This window comes from Mesoplodon mirus, assembly GCF_964341445.2.
Source record: "Mesoplodon mirus genome assembly, chromosome: 20".
Classification (NCBI taxonomy): Eukaryota; Metazoa; Chordata; class Mammalia; order Artiodactyla; family Ziphiidae; genus Mesoplodon; species Mesoplodon mirus.
The window spans coordinates 35,424,111-35,443,823 of NC_138996.1; the positions used below are offsets into that span (position 1 = coordinate 35,424,111).

The 19,713-nt window shown below is 41.9% G+C and overlaps 1 protein-coding gene across 1 annotated transcript in view; it reads right to left on the reverse strand.

Moving 5' to 3' along the window:
* Nucleotides 1-17,981, reverse strand: part of GPM6A (glycoprotein M6A) — a 253,485-nt gene extending 235,504 nt beyond the window's left edge. The window contains exon 1 of the mRNA XM_082608411.1: nucleotides 17,832-17,981. Coding sequence (XP_082464537.1) covers nucleotides 17,832-17,835 — 4 coding nt within the window. The 5' untranslated portion in view covers nucleotides 17,836-17,981. The remainder of the gene's footprint in view (nucleotides 1-17,831) is intronic.
* Between the last annotated feature and the right edge of the window lie 1,732 nt (nucleotides 17,982-19,713).

Genomic DNA, 19,713 nt, shown 5'->3' on the forward strand with positions numbered 1-19,713 from the left:
GTATCTCTTATTATTTCTAATTGTCTGTAGTATCTCTTCAATCTACTACGGAGACAAGTATATCATCCTGAGTAACGACACATTTGCCTTTCTTTCCAATTGTTCCTCTTTATTTTTCTTTTCTGATTGCATTGGTTAGGACATCTAAGACAGTGCTGAATAGTAAAAGTGAGAGTAAGAATCCTTGTCCTGCTATTGACTGTACTGGGAATGCTTTTAATGTTTCACCATTAAATATAATGATACTTGTAGGTTTCTGTAGGATAGCCTAGATCTGTTTATTGATGTTCTACTCTGTTCCTAATTTGCTTACAATTTTTACCATAAATTACTATTGAATTTTATTAAATATATATCTACTGATGAGATGATCATATGGCTTTTCCCCTTTAAACATAAAAAATTAACTTTCAGATCTTTAACCATCCTTCCATTCCAATACATGTTATTTGGACATAACTATTTTTAAGACACTTTTAGATTAGATATTTTAGTCTTTTATTTGATATTTTTACCTCTATTCTGAAAAATGATCTTTTGTATTCTTTCCTGTTTTTTCTACTCTCCCAATTATAGTATTTTTTATCTCCAATGCTGCTAGAATAATCTTAATAAAATAAAAATCTAAGTATCTTATCCCCATACTGAATACCCAGCAGTGGCTCCCCATGCTTCCTACACTAAATGCCAACAGTCTGTCGACCAAGACCCCCTCGTCTGCCTCCTTTTTACCTCTTCAGTCCTCTTGATCAATGCATACCACCCACATCTCTATACTCCCTTCAGCTGATGTGCTTAAAATTCATTGAACAACTTCATGCTTTTGTCACTTCAATGTTTTATTCATACTACTCCCCTGGCTAGAATGCCTTTACCCTGATCCATGTGTCAAGAAAACCATCTTCAAGTTTTATGGCTCAGCCCCAGACTGTCTCTAGGAATTCATTACTGACATTTTGGGAGAAATTGTAACTATTCTCTTCTGTCCATACACACCATATAAAGTTCCACTGCAGCGTCTGTTATAGCTTATAACTCCAACTGTTTTACCACTATATCAAGTATCACATTTTTTTCATCTTTGTACTGGCAATATCTAGCACTAAGCATGCTGTCTAGCAAATAACAAGTTTAAAATTGCTTGATGAATGGATTATACGGACAGACGTTACAAGTTCTGATTTTTAAGGCCATTCCTAGACATCTTTTGAGCAACCTTCTTCTTAATTCTAGCCTATTCCTGATAATATCTTCTAACCATAAAAGCCATAGCTAATCAGTTTATTCCTAAGAAAACACATGACTACACTGTGCATTGGTTTTGAAAAATAAGCACTGAGCTGATTGAACTTTGTACTATACTCACAAATCTAAAGTTTCCTGTATGATAGCCTTAAAAAAAATTAAGACTAAAGATTTGGTAAGACAAACTAACTTTCATAGTTGTGTGTGTGCGCACGTGCACACACGTGCTCACGTGTGTTTATATGTATTGAGTATTATCTCATCTGACACGTTGTTACACTATTTTAACATATTCCATCATTTATTCTTCTCAACAACTCCAGGTAGTACACAGTGTTATCATCAGTGTGATTATTGTGCCTGCAAATAACAAGATACAATCACCGAAGCTTAGGGAGTTTAGATCGCCTTTCCAAAGGAGTGAGTCTAGGAACTGAAAACAGACTTTTCTAAATCAAAAAATGCAAAGAAAGCGCCATGACTTTGCCAGGGAAGGTTGATTTGTTTAGATTCACTTAGAAATTAATGAATTGGAGAATACAAAATTCTTTTCGAGTTGATTTAAAAAGTAAAACAACTTAACCTTTTTTCCCACCATTAACCCGTCTGGGAAAAGTCTAAACTTTGTAATTCTATGCCTCCAAAGAGGCACGCTACTATATCGTAGTAGAATTTAACACCAAAAAATTAATTACTCCCCAAATCTACCTTTCCCTAGAAAAATAAAATAACTATAGCTCCTCTCAAGATAACACTGTCAAGTGCAAAATGTCCTGAGTCTTTGTTGAAAATTAAACCTGAGTATTTGCCGTCACTGTAGCAAGTTCAATGAACTTCTTGTTATCGCTGGGTATGTTTATCTTTGTAACCCAAGCAATGGTACCCAACAACTTGGCAATTAATCATTTTAAAATTAAAAGATTAAGTCCACTGAAAGCCTAATTATGAAAACTAGAAAAAAAAAAGGAGTGCAAATAATTTCTAGCTTAGTTCACAAATAAACCTTTGAAAGGAATGCTTAATTAACTCTATGGTGTTGTTCTCCAAGAAAAGAACATATTCATTTTCCCTAGGAAATTAAACTTTTTGTAGATAGATATTCAAAGACTAAAGAAACTTAATTGAGATTCTTAAAAGATAGTAAGTAGGACTTGTTGCTATGACTCCAAAAACCAGCATGCAGCTTAATCAGCATCCATTGCAATCACTGGGAGGAAATGGCTATTTTAGTTCTCAGTTTTACTTCTAAAGATGCAGGGATCAAAACTGAAATTTGACCTAGAAGCTGTCATGGTTCTAAAGATGCTTGACAAAAGGTTTGGCAAGTGTTAATAAGAATAGGAAAACAACAACCAACAAAGCAGTCAGATTTCTCAAACTTTCAGGACAGTAAAGTGCAGCAAACCAGCCAAGAGCCTAACAGCCAAAGATTATACCCAATGTACCGTGATGGGCATGCTCATTGCTCTCATTTGTTGTCAATGATCAAAGACTAGATGTTTTCTCATACTAAACACCCAAAAAATAAACAGTGAGCTACAGCCACTGGGACGGAAGAAGAAAGCCAGTGACCAAGAAAACAGAAGGACTGGCTGGACTTGAGAGCAAACAGCTACTTCCACCTCGATTCTGTAGTCCGTGCAGTAACTGGAAGACCAGAGGCATGCCTGCTGGAGCTATTGAGCAATCAGGGGTAAAGAGACACTCCCTGCACACATCTGAATCTAGACATTCACCTGCCTGTAGAGCAGCACATATTAATTTAAGAAAGCTTCAGTGGAAAATGAAAAGACATCATTACAGATATCCAATTAGTTTTTTTTTAATTCACCTATCCAGAATGCATTATTTTAATTATACAGTGTTTTATTTTAATTACGTTGCTTTGGGTCAGTCCCTTACATAGAAGACGGGGGGAGAACTGAATGAGTCTTTCAACCCCAAGGATATAGCCCTCTTCAAATATTCATCATTTTGAATTTTAAAAGCCAAGGAAAAGCAAGAAACAGAAAAAAAACCCAGAGTGGCAAAAAAGAGAGGAAACAAAAGAGCGCCCCAGAATTAGGGAAACCTACAAGTAAGAATGTGAAATCTATGGTGTTAAGAAAAAGGGTCTTTCTTCTTTGCCCTTCATCTCAAACCATGCATATTAAATATAAAAAATAGGAAAACGGAGAAAATATTGCATAATGCTAAATAACTGTGGATAAAAAAACTGTCGGTACTCTTGTCATTATCAATACTTAACTATATCGCATTCTTTGATATCTAAAGTTTCAAATTTTTAATTTTTCAGCTGAGCTTGAATAGTATAATTGTCCATTGTTATAATCTGTAATTAAATATGTAGAATTAAGTTATTTCATTTGTAATTAAGTGGATGGCTTTACATCTCTGAGTCAAATTTTATAAATTTCTGATTATATCACACAGTCAATAGGAAATCTGATCTTAAGAGCTTGTTTGAAGGTTCTATCTAGATAGCGAGTGAAGCCAATTGCATAATCTTAGTAAAACACTCTTTCATCCGGAAAGTTTGTCATCTTGCACAGTTTCCAGGGAGGACCACGTAGGTAGCAGGAAGTAACAGAACATCCCTCTGGACAAGTAGATCAACACAGCAATCCTGAATCCCTGGGTTGACGGAAGTCATACCAGATCACCCTCTTATTTAATAACATGGGATTTGATATATACAGTTCAGTTAATTGGCAACTGCCTGAACTGTGAATATTTTCAGTTTGTTTATGCTCATCCTTGATGGCTTCTTCCTCTCTTTCATCAGAATACAATTTCTTCTGGTTGGTATTCCAACAGACAAAAAGATAGTTTTTCTTTTCATTATCTCTCACATTTCCTTCCTTTCTGCTTCATCTGTAACAAAATCTGCTAATTTCTTTATCACTCCCTGGCTGAGATGCTACAACTGCATGATCGTGCACTAGAACCGTTTTCTCAGTCCTTGCATGAAGGCTTCCTCCCGTCTGTGCTGCAATAATCCAGGCTCTGGGACAAAAGATCAAGGGAGTTAAGAAAACTTGCAACAGAGTGGTCGGGGCTCTGGGCCATGCCTGAGAGAAGGGAAATAACCATGGGCTGGAGCAGAGGGAAAGCCAACGAGGCTGTCGGGGCTCTAGGAGGACAGTGAGAAGGGTCAGAGTTGGAGAAACAGAGTGAGAGCACAAAGGTTAAGATGCTGTGACTAGCAGACCCAACTCTGCCCACCGCTGGGCACCATTCCCACGCGTTCTACACGACAGGAAGCCCTTGCGGCACACAGAGTGCGATGGGAATCACAGCCTCTGGTGTTGTGCCATGTTACTGATGCTCTGAGCATGACTGGTTTTAATTTACACAATCAGCAAATCCCACTTAAGGACAGAATCCAGGGGTGAGTTACGAGAGCCAGGGTTGAGGGCGGTACGGGGATGGAAATGACTCGTCTTGAAAGGGATGCCCACGTGGGCCAACACGCTGGTAAGATCTGGGGGAACACAGTAAGAGAACAAAAGAGCTGAGGACGTCGTCTACACATGAACAGGACTGGCAGGAATATGCAGCGGTCAACTAGAAACTGAAGTAGACAAATAGCCTGAACAGCAAAGAGGCAGACGTCTACTAGGGTGGCACCCCATGGCCCAGTCCAGAGGTCACGGAGAGTGGAAAAGTCAGGAGCCTTCACGCAAGACAGCTGGAGGGGACGCAGATTCAGGTGGGCCCCAGGGCACACTCACCCTACCTCCACGGCTTCGCAGATGCTCCTCCTGGGCTACGCCCACCTACCACCACCCTACCTTTTGACAGATTCACAGAAAGTCCAGGTTCTCTTCAAGATCCCTTATTCAGAAAACCTCCCTGATGACTGCAGCTTCCACTGGTCTCTTCCATTCTGGACCAATAGCTTTAGCAATTATTTTTATCTCCCAATTAATACATAAGTCCTTTTGGCGCAGAAATTATAGTTGCTCTGCATCCTTCGCTGTCATTATGTGTAGAAGGGCAGGCATGTGGTCGATGCTTAAGAAATACTTGTTCAGGGCTTCCCTAGTGGCGCAGTGGTTGAGAATCCGCCTGCCAGTGCAGGGGACACGGGTTCAAGCCCTAGTCCGGGAAGAACCCACATGCCGCGGAGCAACTAAGCCCGTGCGTCACAACTACTGAGCCTACGCTCTAGAACCCGTGAGCCACAGCTACTGAGCCCGTAACCCACAGCTACTGAGCCCACAAGCCACAACTACTGAAGCCCATGCGCCTAGAGCCCACGCTCTGCAACAAGAGAAGCCACCGCAATGAGAAGCTCGCGCACGGCAACGAGTGGCCCCCGTTGGCCACAACTAGAGAAAGCCCGCGCGCAGCAACAAAGACCCGATGCAGCCAAAAATAAATAAATTAAAAAAAAAAAAAGAAATACTTGTTCAGTCAAATCAATATTAAAATATACTTAAGCGGTCCAGCAGATAAGACTCCGTGCTTCCACTGCAGGGGGCACGGGTTCAATCCCTGGTCGGAGAACTAAGAGCCTGCATTTTGAGCAGCGGAGCCAAAGAAAAGAAAATACATTTAAGAGTCTGCTTTTTTGGGGAGGAGTACTCTTTTTGAATTTAGTTTTTCACTTTCTTACATTTTTTCAGCTTTAATGAGGTATAACTGATGAACAAAATTGTATATATGTAAAGTACATGATGACCTATGCATACATTGTGAATGATCACCACAATTAAGTTCATTAACACATCCATCACCTCACAGAGTTAGCTCTTTATTACGGTGAGAAGCTTCAGATCTAGTCTAATAACTTCAAGTATATAATATACCGTATTATTTTACTATGGAAGTGTTGGTGGCCTTAGGTACAATGATTCTGCCACAACGATGGTTTAATATGATGCAATGAGATATATGAGCGATCACTGGTATTTTTAATTTTTTTTACCTCCTTTGAGAGTACCACTTTACCTCCCAGTTTATTTAAACAGGATGTATTTATCATGTTATGTAAAGGGACGTTTATTAAGGTAATTGCTGTGAAATGATTGAAACTAATAACACTAATTTTTCTAGTGATCACTACTTCATTTGTATCTAAGGAACCAATTACTTACAAATGATGCACTTATATTAATAGTTGCTCTGGATTTTTCTTCTCTAGAGACTTGTCACCCTGAGTTTACTTTCTCATCTATAATTAACAAACAAAATTGTACTCTTCTTTGTAAATCTTTCTTTAGGAAGGAAAGAATGTGTAAAACAGTGACAATAATGGGTCTTTGTCACATGTATATGTAGCACCTCATCATGAATTTTTGTCCTTGTTGTATTATCTAGTAGAAAAACTGAAACAGGACTGCAGAAAACTCCCTTCATACCTGATGCCTGTTATCTGAGCTTCAAATCTAGGCTGAAGTAGATAGCTGACTTATCTCAATAATAGAAAATGTCTACTAAAATAAATATTACTATGTATTTAGTCTTCAGCATTTTTTGAAAACGCAATTCCATTTCAGCATTTCCCTTTTACATAGTTTTTCTAATAAAAGAAATAACAAAATATTACACCCAGATGGAATTAGCCAGCAGTGAGTTATATTTTATTTTTATATTTTATATTTTATTTTATATTCTCATATGTCACCTCCTTCTTTATGCCCCAATATTTCTTTTTTAAATAGTGTTTGTTTGGGACTCATAGACTAGGATATAACCATGGTGCTATTTTTCACCAGCAGAGAATGTTGCTGATGGTTAAAAAAACAGTTCCAACACTTGCAAAATGATTCCTTTTCAATTATAACAACTTCACAGGACACTACTGTGTACTCACACACATAAAAATTAAACAAATCAAAGAAAATGCAGGAACAAGAACCACCACCACCACCCCACACACACACATATAGCCACATACTTCAGAAGTTCAGGACCCTACCAGGATAAGGAATACAAACCTACATGTTAAAATATATCAACCAGTTCCCTCACTTATTAATGATATATTAATAATGATACATAATGAATTCCATGTGAGCAATGTAGCCTAACGAAGCCTGAGATAATTTCTGGAAATATGTATGACTGTTGTTTTATTTTGTTTCAGTTGTTCCTTTATCCTCACTTGGTAGGTATAAAAACATATACGTACGGCCATGAAGAAAGAAAAATACCAAAATCTTGTGGCTGAAGCCTCGAGAGTCTTCTCTGTTACAAAGTCTAGGTTGAAGCCACAAAGAAATGAGTAGGAAGGACAGATCTGCTTGGCATTTGAGAACCACTGCAATGAAACTATCCTCATGGATATGCTGTATTTATTTTTTGCTTGTTTATCAGCTTATGGGCATTTAGAGCTGAATGGAATCCTATGGGCCACTCAAGCCAAATCCTTCATTTGTACCTGAGGAAAAAGGGAACACAGACGGATAACAGCAGAGCTGGGACAAGAACCACACAGAAATCAGGAGATTTCTGGTCTAGGGAATATTTAACCGCATTAAGCTTTATCTCTGTTGCTTCGTTTAACTGTTTGAAATAGATCATAAATTTATCTGTATATTCTTAGTATTAAAGATATAAATATCCTCTTGGGCCTCCCTGGTGGCGCAGTGGTTGAGAGTCCGCCTGCCGATGCAGGGGATACGGGTTCGTGTCCCGGTCTGGGAGGATCCCACATGCCACGGAGCGGCTGGGCCCGTGAGCCATGGCCGCTGGGCCTGCGCGTCCGGAGCCTGTGCTCCGCAACGGGAGAGGCCACAACAGTGAGAGGCCCGCGTACCGCAAAAAAAAAAAAAAAAAAAAAAAAAAAAAAAGATATAAATATCCTCTATAAATGAAATATGAGAAAAATAAACACAACATGTTTGTCAAAACAGACAAGTTACAACATCTTTACTGGACTTATAACACAATTTAAAACAATCAAGAATCATAGTCTTTCATTAAAAAAAAAAAAAAAAAATCCTGGGCTTCCCTGGTGGCACCGTGGTTAAGAATCTGCCTGCCAATTCAGGGGACACGGGTTCGAGTCCTGGTCCGGGGAGATCCCACATGCCGCGGAGCAACTAAGCCCGTGCGCCACAACTACGGAGCCCATGCGCCTACAGCCCGCGAGCCACAACTACTGAGCCCACGAGCCACAACTACTGAAGCCCGCACACGTAGAGCCCGTGCTCCACAACAAGAGAAGTCACCGCAAGGAGAAGCCCACGCACCACAACGAAGAGTAGCCCCCACTCGCCGCAACTAGAGAAAGCCCGCGCGCAGCAACGAAGACCCAATGCAGCCAAAAATAAATATTTTTAAAAAATCCTCAAATGGCATCATTTTTATCGACAAAATATATATAATTTTTTACTTTAAAAGCCCTGTTTAAGTAATACCAAACAGTTCCTGTGATTAATCACTCTGTATTGCGTTGCCCAGGGATCCTGACATTCCAAGCCATTGGCAGTGTATGCCTCTCCCTGAGGTCACTCCCCTTTTCTTAAAATATGAAGGAATTCTTGCCGTTCTTTTCTACCTGATAAAAACCTTCTTTTGACCTTGGATCCACCCAAATCCTTTCCTTCTCTCTCGCTCCTTCCTCTTCCCCCTTCTTCCCTCCGTCCTCTTTCTTCTTTTTAGTCCTTGAAATCTGCTCCAGGAGAGCAGGTTTGTATCTTCACCCTTTTATTAAAAGCACTGTAACCTCAACGGGCTTCTATCAACGAAAACTCCGTCGATGCAAAAGGGATGTCATTCCTCCATTCTTCCTTCTGTTGGGCTGGACGCTGCAGGTTCCTGGTTTCTCAGAACGCGGTCCTCCTTGGACTCTCCTGCAGTCGAACTAACTCCATCTCGTCTGTTTTCAGAGGATTCTTCTAGGGCTGTTTGCCTTCGTGCTTCCCATCTCATTGGGGCCTTTGGCCCAGTGCTGAAACCCTCCCAGGACCACAGCCCTAACCCTGTCATTCCACGGTTGTGCCTTCTTTCCTGTCTCCTGCCATGACTAATTCTAAATACAGTTTTCATCAGTAAGAGTCAGATGCTGTATTTCTGTAACTTTCTACTAAGTTAGTGAGGTAAACAGCATTAGACAAACAGCTTAAGGGTGAGAGTGTCTGCTGTGTTTATGCCAATTATCTGGAAGGTGCCGTCTTCAGAATTTGGATGTGACCTCAAATAATGGGGGAGAAAATACACATTCACAACTAAGCGTCCCAGATGGAGAAGTAAGGCGCTGAGAGTGCACAGAAAAGGCAGACTTTCATTAGATGCAGCGCTTACCAAATTCCAGGCACTTGGGCCCCGTAGTCACGGTTTTTACCAGATTCTCCTAACAATGTGTAAAAACAGAATACTTCACTCAGGATTTATTACATTCAAAGCTTTTTTCAAATACCCCTCTTTTTTTCTAGAAGCATCCCTGTAAGATAAATATTGTTGGTTTTATCCCCACCAATTATAAATTGAAGCCCAGAAGGTTAAGGGACAAAAGTGCCCAAGTTCTGTGGCTAATTAGTGGATAAATTAGGGTAAAAATTTACTGATACCTATGTTTTAACTACTTCTACAGAACAAAATTGCCTCCAGGTATATGGTTTGTCCCATATTTAAGTATCACCATTATTCTCCTTTACTTGATATTTTAAAACACAATTTACATTTTTACTAAAATGTATTTTAAATGAAACTTTAAATCTCTAACTTAAATAGAAAGTCAGTATTTCTTATTTTAAAAACAATGAAACAAAAAACAAAAAACAATGATTACCAAAGGCGCAAAGTCTAGGTCCTGCCCTCTCTTTATTAAAAAGGGGAACTCTCTGAAATATCATTGATACTCTTTAATTATTCGACCTTTTTTTGACTTGTGTACCATTTTACCTCTCAGTTTATTTAAACCTGGATGCCTGTATTATGCAAAGGGAGATCTGTTAAGGTAATTGCTGTGAAATGAATATAACCAATAACACTAAACTAGGATTTCTTTTTGACTTAATCAAAAGAATTGAAAGAATACTGAGATGAGAATAACTTTATCACTGTAACATTCAACTTTATTTAATGCCATGTCCTTGGACCACCTAAAATGGCAAGGCAGTATAACATAGAGTCTCTGGAGCCAGAGGGCCTCAGTTCAGAATCCCTCTTGACTGTTTACTAGTTAGGTTACCTTGAGCAAATTATTTAAACCTCTCTGTGTAAAAATGAAGATGATGATAATAACGCACATCATAGGATTGTTTGGAAGATTAAACTACTAAGTACTTATAAAGCATTGTAAATAGTGCGTGGCACATATTAAATAGTGTAGAAGTATTTGTGAAATATATAAAATAAAAATACTGGGGACTTCCCTAGTGGAGCAGCGGTTAAGAGTCTGCGCTTCCAGTGCAGGGGGCCCAGGTTCGATCCCTGCTCAGGGAACTAGATCCCACATGCATGCCGCAATTAAGAGTTTGCATGCCACAACTAAGGAGCCTGCCTGCCGCAACTAAGACCTGGCACAACCAAAGAAATAAATAAAATAAATATTAAAAAATAAAAAGAAGCATTATCACAACTCATTTGTCGAACATGTAAAAAAAATACTTTGCATTTCACTAGCATACATCCCACGCTTTGGAAAACACTAAGCTGGGCAGATAGTGGACATTTTTCATGCAGGAAATATATTTAAGCTGACAATAGTTTTGCATTTCCATTGGGAAATAGAAAGGACGTGCCATGGAGTAAAAACGAGCATGATCAAGTAGCTGGAGGTAAGAAAAGGCTGAGGGTGAGTAGATGAAATTAGTGTGTAGTTTCTTTCGGTTAAGGGATAAAATGCATGAGCGCTAAAGAGCAGGAAATGAAGTCGGGGAGGACAGCGACGCGATTAAGAGCTGTGCTTCAGTGGGGTGTCTTGATCATCACATGGGGGTGATTAGGAGGAGACCAAAGCAGGGAAGTAACTGGCACTGAAAAGACCACGAAGGTCCAGGCTGGAGGGGGTGAGGGATTGGCGGAAAGCAACTGCAATGACAGGGGATAAGAGAGTGCCGACGGCCAGAGGGCTAATGATGTTTGCTCAACAAGGCTAGGTCTATTCGAGTCATCAAGAAAAAGAAAGAGGAGGAAGAGGGCAAAGGAAGAGAAGAGGGACCAGTCAGATCCTGGCAGGAGGAACTCCGTTTTGCAGGCATTGAGGTTGAAGCACTAGAGGGGTGGCTGGGTGGAGGCCGCCGACACTGGAGCCCAGGGACACGGCTTTGGGAGTTATGCGCATGTAAGTTACACCTGGAACCATGAGGCAGGAAAACATTAGTAATTTTCAGAGGGAGAGTAAACTCTGGAGAGCATCACCCTATCCTAAGGCTAAGAAGCAACTGGTGAGGAAGGAAAGAGAAACTAGATAGAGACTTCATCAGGTTAGGTCTCAACAGGACACAAGTGAGGAGAAGCAGCTGTCATGGCGCTCAGCCAGCTTGATGGGGGACACAGGCTTTCCGGAAGAGCCAGTTCTCGAAGCGTGTCCTAGGCTTCATCCTCAGCACTGGTTGAACCGCATGTTAGAACTGAAGGTCCACTGGTCAAGCCCACACCTTCTGAATTTGAATCTTGGCAGTGGGACCCAGCAATTAGCATTGAACGTATTCTCTAAGTTATTCTATTTAGACAATAAACGTGGAGGTTCTAGAAAAAGAAGTCTTCCAGAAACAGCAAGAGATATTTATTGTGCTATCGTTATGTAGTTTGGGTAGATCTCGTACCTTGTAGAGAAAGTGGTGAGTGACTATTTTGACAGGTCAACTTAACAAACGAAAGAAGAATTTAACTGCATGTCACAGTACCTTCTGAACTCCTCAGGCATTATTCCGGTTCTATGGGTTATATAGGTCAGGCCTTTATTTCTTGTTGAGATGTGGTTTTTGTTTGTCTGCCACATCATGACTACTGTGCACAAAGTATGTGGCTTCGTATCATCTACCCTCATTTCCTCACCTCTTGTCAAACAGTTGAAAATAGAATGACCTCAAATCAGTCAGGTTGAAACAGAATCTAATGCTTTTTTAAGGCCTCTAAGTTTCTAGGTTGAAACTAATTCCGTCCTTGACTTTAAACCCATCTCATTTACCCTAATTTTTCTTTGTTTTTCGACTGTCTAGGAGAAAGACCTATATTTTTGTATCATAAATGACAGCTCTGACTCTTTCCCGTTAAAAATAATGAGATTTACATTTAAAGTTTTAATAAACTGAATCTTACATGTTTAATTTAGAAACATATCTTTCAAAAAATAAGTACAGTTAAGACTACACTTACTTTTGGTTGCACCATACCAATTCCAATTATGTATTTTGTACAGTTAACACGTTTTTGAAAAATAAAGCAAGCTTCTGAACAGTTAGTTCACTACAAAACATTTAGTTTATTGTGACAACAGGATACTGAATAAAGGATTTATGCTAATTGACCTACCTTCCAATTAATGCCATAAACTCAAATTTAAGTAAAATAAACTAATTTACAATAGCCTTAGAAACTTCAAATTTAAATTAAAATAAGAAATATCAGTTGATCGTATTTGAAATTATTCTGAGTAGAGCTTATCCCAGCATTTTACTAACACATTTCCACCCAGGCATGAATTTCCACTCAAATGTTTTACTGTGAAACTTTAGTGTGACTATTTGGACTTCTTCATAGTTCTAACTAAAGTTTCAATGCTTTACCATATGTGTTTCAGAAAACTTGTATCAAATTTTCAGTTGTAAACCTGACAATGTCTCTACTGTGAAACACACATCTCTTTTAGGAATGAGATCAAGTAGTTGCCTACCTCAGTTCCTTCCCTCCTTCTCTCCAGGAACCAGGAGGAAGGGGGTCTAATGCCCCTCCTCTTGAATTTGACTGTCCTGAATGATTTTTGTGACCATTAGAATACAGCTGAAGTGATGTTTTGGGACCTAAGATGTTCTAGGTTATAAGAGGCCTTGCAGCTTCTGCCGGGTTCTTTCTTGGAACACTTTTCTAGGGCTGTTCCCTCTTGGAACCCAGCCACTGTGTTGTGAAAAGTCCAAGCCACCTGCAGGTAACCCCACCTGAAGTCCCAGCCAACAGCCAGCATGCGGTCAGCTACAGGTGGGAGCTACTTTAGACGACCAGCCCAATCAAGCCTTCAGATGCTTGAACCCCCAGCAGATACACAACTGCAAGGCAGGAGACCTCAAAGGAGAACTGCTCAGCAGCCGGTCCACAGAGCCATGAGAGATAATAACAAGTTGTTGTTTTAATTAACTAGTTATGGAGACCGTTGTTATGCAGTGAAGATAACCAGAATATTCATCTTTCTCTGCTCAGGTTCAGACTATCAGACATTTATAATTTTCTAGGGAATATAACATACTAGAGACCAATTGACCCTTAAAAAGTTTTGCACAGTAGTCTAGCATCTTTAACATGTTCTTGATTTGTTTAATGGAAATAGCTCGAGCTTATCTTTTTACATGTTTTCTCCTCTAAGTGTTACTAAATCAAGATCTGAGCTACATAATGTACAGAATCATGCCCAACCCCTCATCAAACAAAAGGGGAAACAGGATCCCCAAGATGTGCATAATCCACCCAAAGGTGATCATTTGCTTCTCCTACTTCATACCTTGGCTCTTTCTACCTTGTTGACAACTGCCTCTAGGGGTCAGATTTTCCTGAAAAAAAAAAGTGTGAGCTCAAGACAATACCATGTCTCATTATTCTTGGCCTAAACTTGCAAATAATTTTACAGATCCTTAACTAAGTCCATTTTTACTGAAACTGAATGACAGCAAAATATTTCTGCCTGATGTTCTCCTCTTGTCAAAATTTCTGGACTCCCAGATCTAACACTGAATGTTAAAGATGTCACATTCCACTGTTCCAATTTTAGGGCATTGATACAAATTATGTGGTTGATGTTTCTCTTCCAGCAAACAGTGCTTATCCTCTTTCCCTTTCCCTCAACCCATCTCCCTATACTCCTACCTCCAAACAGAAAATTCATAGATTTACCTCTCACCAAAGATTGGTGACCTTCTAACTTTTATTTTCCTTCTTGTTCTTGCCCTCTGATTCATTTCTCACTGTATGTTTCCAATCTACTAACATTTGTCTTTAGATGTCTAGCCATCACCTTTGAACTAACGTTTCAAAAATAAAATTAATCTTCTGTCCAAAGCATCCAGAAAATAAACCATCTGTTTTATCCTTTAAATAATCTATCAAGGGACCTACTATATCCCCAATCCTCAAGGTTTCAAATCTCCAGAAAATACCTCTTATTCATTCTCTTCTATATTGATTAATTTCCTAATTTTATAGACTTTTCATTAGAGATAGGATTCATCTATCTTTTTGTCCCTCCATCTCCATTACTGCCACTCTTCCACTAGGACTGAACTAGACATGTACCATATCATTTCAGGATTACTGTGACAACTGGTTCTGTCCTCTCCAATGTATCCTGTGTCTTAAACAACACTGCTCAATTTATCTTCCTTAAACACTAATTTCATTACAATTCTTCTTTGCTCAAGAACATTCCAGGATTCTCTATTTCCTCTTACATAAATTCTAAATTCCTCTGGTTGCTTTTGAAGGCTCTCCAAAATCAAGTCCCATCCTGTCACCCCAGGTCCATGTCTTACTGCTCCGCTCCCCCAAATTCCTTCCTGCTTTGGGTAGGGGCCCATTATTCTATCTAGAACACCTCTTCCCAAATCCTTAACATCCATCCAAATACCACCAGGTTCAATACCACTCCCTCCATGAAACTTTCCATGATAATATCTAAATAATGAACTAAATAATGTCCAACAGCACCTTTTAAATAAAACAAAGAATGGTAAGTGACGTGGTTAGAGGAGAAATATAAAATATCCCCCCACCTACCTCACACTGGAGCCTGGAATTTCATAATTAGACACCATGTGGGTTAAAGTTAACCTTGCAGCTAACATATAAATATTCTTAGCAAGGAGTCAGTCCTGCATTTTTTCAGTATGAAGTGCTTCATCATATCCTTTCTGGAGAGCAAAATTTAGGTGCAGAGGGAAAGCCTGTTGCATACCTAGTTGAGCTGAGGCATCACTGAGGAAAGAAAATACATAAAAGGAGGAAGCAAGGGATCCCAAAGTCTCAATTTGCCTACTTCGCAAATAACTTCTTTTTTTGATGATTAGCCTTGTGCATTATAAATAACTATCAATTATTCAGAATATTTGATTAACCAATTACTTTCATTCTTCCACGATGCTAGAGTATGGATTTCTTCTTCTGAGTCAAGCAAGAATTGATTGCTATATTCACTCCCAGAGCACCATCTTCCTTTTTTTAAATGATAAATTTCAGTTGTCATGACACCAGAAAAAGATGGATTCAGCTTGCTGGCACAGTCAGGCATTCTGCCACACTGCTTTCCCCTTTATCCTAGCAATTTGGACTCCAATGCTAAACCCTCACCCCCCTACGACCTCTAAATAAAAGAAGTTCTAAGTAATGTGGTTTTCACAAGTCAATGAAAAGAAGAGGAGAGAGATGACCTTAAGTGACCAAGTGTTTTCTCTCTAGTTTCTGGGCAGATTTCCTTCCTTCTTTCTCTCATCGGCCCCCTCGGCTCCTTCCTTGGCTCTTGCTATTTGTGGACCGCGTGTCTGGGTCCCTGTCCTGAGTGCTGGCCTCGGGCTCTCACTCCAGTACTAACCGCTTGCTCCTTTCTCTACTTCCCTGACCTCTGGGTTCTCACCTGCTTTCTCTACCCACTCTCGCCTACTAGCCATCTGACACCTTCAAGAGTTTTTAGTGACCTTGATTACAATAGGAAAAGGTAATCCATTCCTGGCAGAAAAAGGAAGAGACAAATTTTAGGTATCTGTCAGTTTATAGGTAGGACAGAGAAGACTTCAAGCTCAGGATCGGCAGAAGCGCTCGGGTGCTGACTCCACCCCCTGTCCCGGAGAACACTCTCCTGTAACCTGGGATCCTGTGTAATTTACCCAAGGACACTGAAGTAAACGGCAAGACCGACTGTTTTCATTACAGTTTGGAAATGCAACCTAGAGAAATAATTAACTGCAAAATTATGTGTACTTTACCCCTTAATAGATAGTCCACTCAAGCTTAAGGTTACAAGGCAAAAATGTCATTCTTTCTAGAGATTTTATGTTGGATCCAAATAGCATCTTAATGTTTTCAGTAAAATGAATGGGTGACGTAAGTCAATTATTTTGAGAGCTTTTTCCCTCTATGTGCTATTCTAACAAGAGTTTATATGCCCATGTATTTAGAAAGAAAGGCAAGAAAGAAGGGAGAGAGAGAGGGAGAGAGGGAGGGAGGGAGGGAGGAAGAGCCTGAAACTCATTCTGCCATACTTGGGGAAACGTTTTATCTTTCCTTTTTAACTTGAAAATATTCCTTCCGTTTCAGAAAACTTTTAAAGACAGTTCTTCCTGCAGGTCACCTGCAACACTATTTTACTCAAAGGCCCTAAAAATGGGTCTTTCTAAAACTTCTCCAGAATCACGCAAGAGACTATACATGTCTTGACCACAATGAACATTCACAGGCAAAAATGTCCTCGGCTTTCTCTTTCTTCCTTTCTTCCAAGTTGGCCAGCGTCTATGAACTGCACCGATTAGCAGTCAAAGCGTCCCCTAACCCTCGAGCCTGTGGGAACTTAGGAATTTCCACCCGAGCACGTCAATCCCAAAGGCCTCCCGTAGCCTGGAAGAAATCCCTGACAACAAAGGACAAGCGAGAGGCCGGGGGAGGGGCGTAAGGCGCTCGGACGCGCAGAAACGAGAACGCCGGCGTCGACGAGCCAGCCGGGCTGGCAGAGGGTCGCTGATCCGTAACCCTGAGCGGCGGCACGGCCGGGCTCTCTCCCGCCTCCGGGACGGGCCGCGCCGCCTCTGCAGGGCGCGTGACGCCTGCTCTCCGGCCCCCGCGCCCTGCTCGGCTCCCAAGCCTTCTCGTGGGACGCCGCCTCCTCGGGCTCCGCTCGGTCCGACGGGTTCACACCCGGTCCCCCTCCGCCCACCACATTCCCCGGGCCGTTGCAGCCGCAGCCGCTCAGCGCCGAAGCGGGCTGACCCCGTCTAGAAACTTGAGCGGAGCGGCGCGCGCCCCAGCGCCCCAGCACCCGGGGACCTGGGCCGGGACGGCCAGCCCGCGCCCCTCGCCACCGGCCCAGCTCTGCTGGAGGCAGGTCGGCCTCCACGTCAAGCCTTTTGTGCCGCTGAGGCGGGGTCTGGAAAGGGTCCCCAACTCGCCTCGTCCCAGCGCCTTCCCGCACGCACACCTGGGCGAATGGAAAGTGCACGAAGTCGCCACTCCTCAAGCCCCGTCTCAACTTGCTCGCCGAACCGCACACTGAAACGTGGCACACGTGGGGACAGCCACCCCGCCCCCCGACTCTGCTTATCCTCCCCCCCGACCCCGGGCCGCCCACGCGCGGCGACCCCCGGGCCGCGGTCCTCCCCCGGCGCCCGGGAAAAGTCCACAGACGGACGGCGGAGGCGGGGAGGCAAGCAGTCCGAGGCCGACCGACACCCACTTTCTTCCCGCCACACCCGCCCCCGAGGCCGAGCCTCACTCACCCATGGCGCCGCGTCCCCCTTCCCTGCGGCCCCTCCGGAGCGCAAGCGGCCGGCGCAGCCCGGGGCCAAGGGCTCAGCGCGCCTCCCCTGCTCCGCGCGCCGCGGCGAGTGACGGCCTCGCCCCTCCCAGCCTCGCCGGCTCCCGGGACTCCCGGCTCCGCGGCGGCCGCGCAGACCCCTCCCTCTTCCCACCTGCGCCGCGGGCGACTGGCTGCGGCCTCGCGGTTCCCGCCGCGCCCCCCCCAGGCCCCCTCCCCTCCCCTCCCCTCCCCGCTCAGGCCTGGGCGAGCCACGTGCAAACGCCCTTCCCCGCCCCCCATACGTTAAACACACATTACACACCCGCACCGTCTCAGCGCCCCACGGATGACCGGGTAGCCAAGATAATCGTCCCCAACTTGGAGACCAGGAAAGATTCTTCCAGAAGAGTTTGATGGGATGATTTCTACATTCCCTAAAATCTTCTCCTGTTTTCAGTATTCCACTTTTTCCCTTAATAACAACATTAAGGCAATAGGAAGAGAAAATTCTCCCTTGAATTTATGTCTCTCTTCTTCCTTCTCTGTTGAATAAATTTGTTTCTGTAACCTGGTAAAGCTATAAAGTCCTAAAAGACACACACACACACACATCGTCATCATCATCATCATCATCATCATCATCATCATCATCATATGCAGAAGTCACCTGGAAAATAAATGACAGTGCAAGAAGCAGGAGATAGTGCTGAAAAAGCACTGGGCTTGCCAGGTGGGAGGAATCAGTTGTGATTCTGGCTCTACTAACATACTGGGACTCAGTTTCTTAATTTGTAACATGAAAGATCTGGGAAAAGTGATCTCTAAGGTCCCTTCAAGCTAAAAAAAAAAAAAAATTATATAATTCCTTGGGCTATTGGCCTAGTTCTTTCAGGATTCATAGTGGAGAAGTTATTTCAGTAAGTCAGTCCCCAAAGTATCGCAAGCTCCTTTTTCGTACAGGACACACCCTAAAGTATACAAATCTATGCCGTGAACAAGCAGAAGAATGAAATGAAGTGCATGGTTACCAACCTTAAGGAACATTGCTAACTAATGGAGAAGACACGATACGAAAAATAATTCAGAGCACGTTTGGCAGAAAAACACGAAGAAATGCTGAGCATATCATTAAAATGGCACAGAAACGTTTGCACAGCTATTTCTCACGTAGTGGAGGAGGCACACTCCTGGAAGGATGCCGTGAATGCCTTTCAGTTAAATGGAAATAGAAAGTTGTTCTTGTGGGGGGGGGGGAAGTAGTCGATAAAAGTTAAAAGTGTTCAGCGTACCACTGAGAAATGCATCACCGTTCTGGAAATGGACGAACATGAGCCGTGATTGCAGCAAAGCATAATACTTATACCTGGGTCCAAGAAAGTTAAATGATGAATGTTTGGAGACTAATTCATAAGCACAGCTTTTGGATCACCACAGACAACTTACTTCTTATTTCCTGAGGCTCTATTTCAAGATATTATAATTCTAAAATTAGAACTATTCTTCTTTTTCCAGTGGAATTATACCATGATTCTGAAATACGAAGTAATAATTATAAATGAAGTGTGGTTTATTAAGTGTCGGGCACTGTTCTAAAGGCTTTATGTGAACGCATATAGTTCTCACAACAAACCTATAAGGGAGATACAGTTATTCCCACTCTACTGATAAGGAAACTGATCCACAAAGAAATAAATCACTTACCCAAATTCATATAGATAATAAACAGAAACGTGAGATTCAAACCCAAGCAGAAATGCTCCAGAGCCCATGAGCTTCATCAGCTCACCACACTATCTCTCAATAGTTATGTGGATAGCCACATGCTTGAGAAAGATGGTGGTATCATCTTCCAATATTAAGAA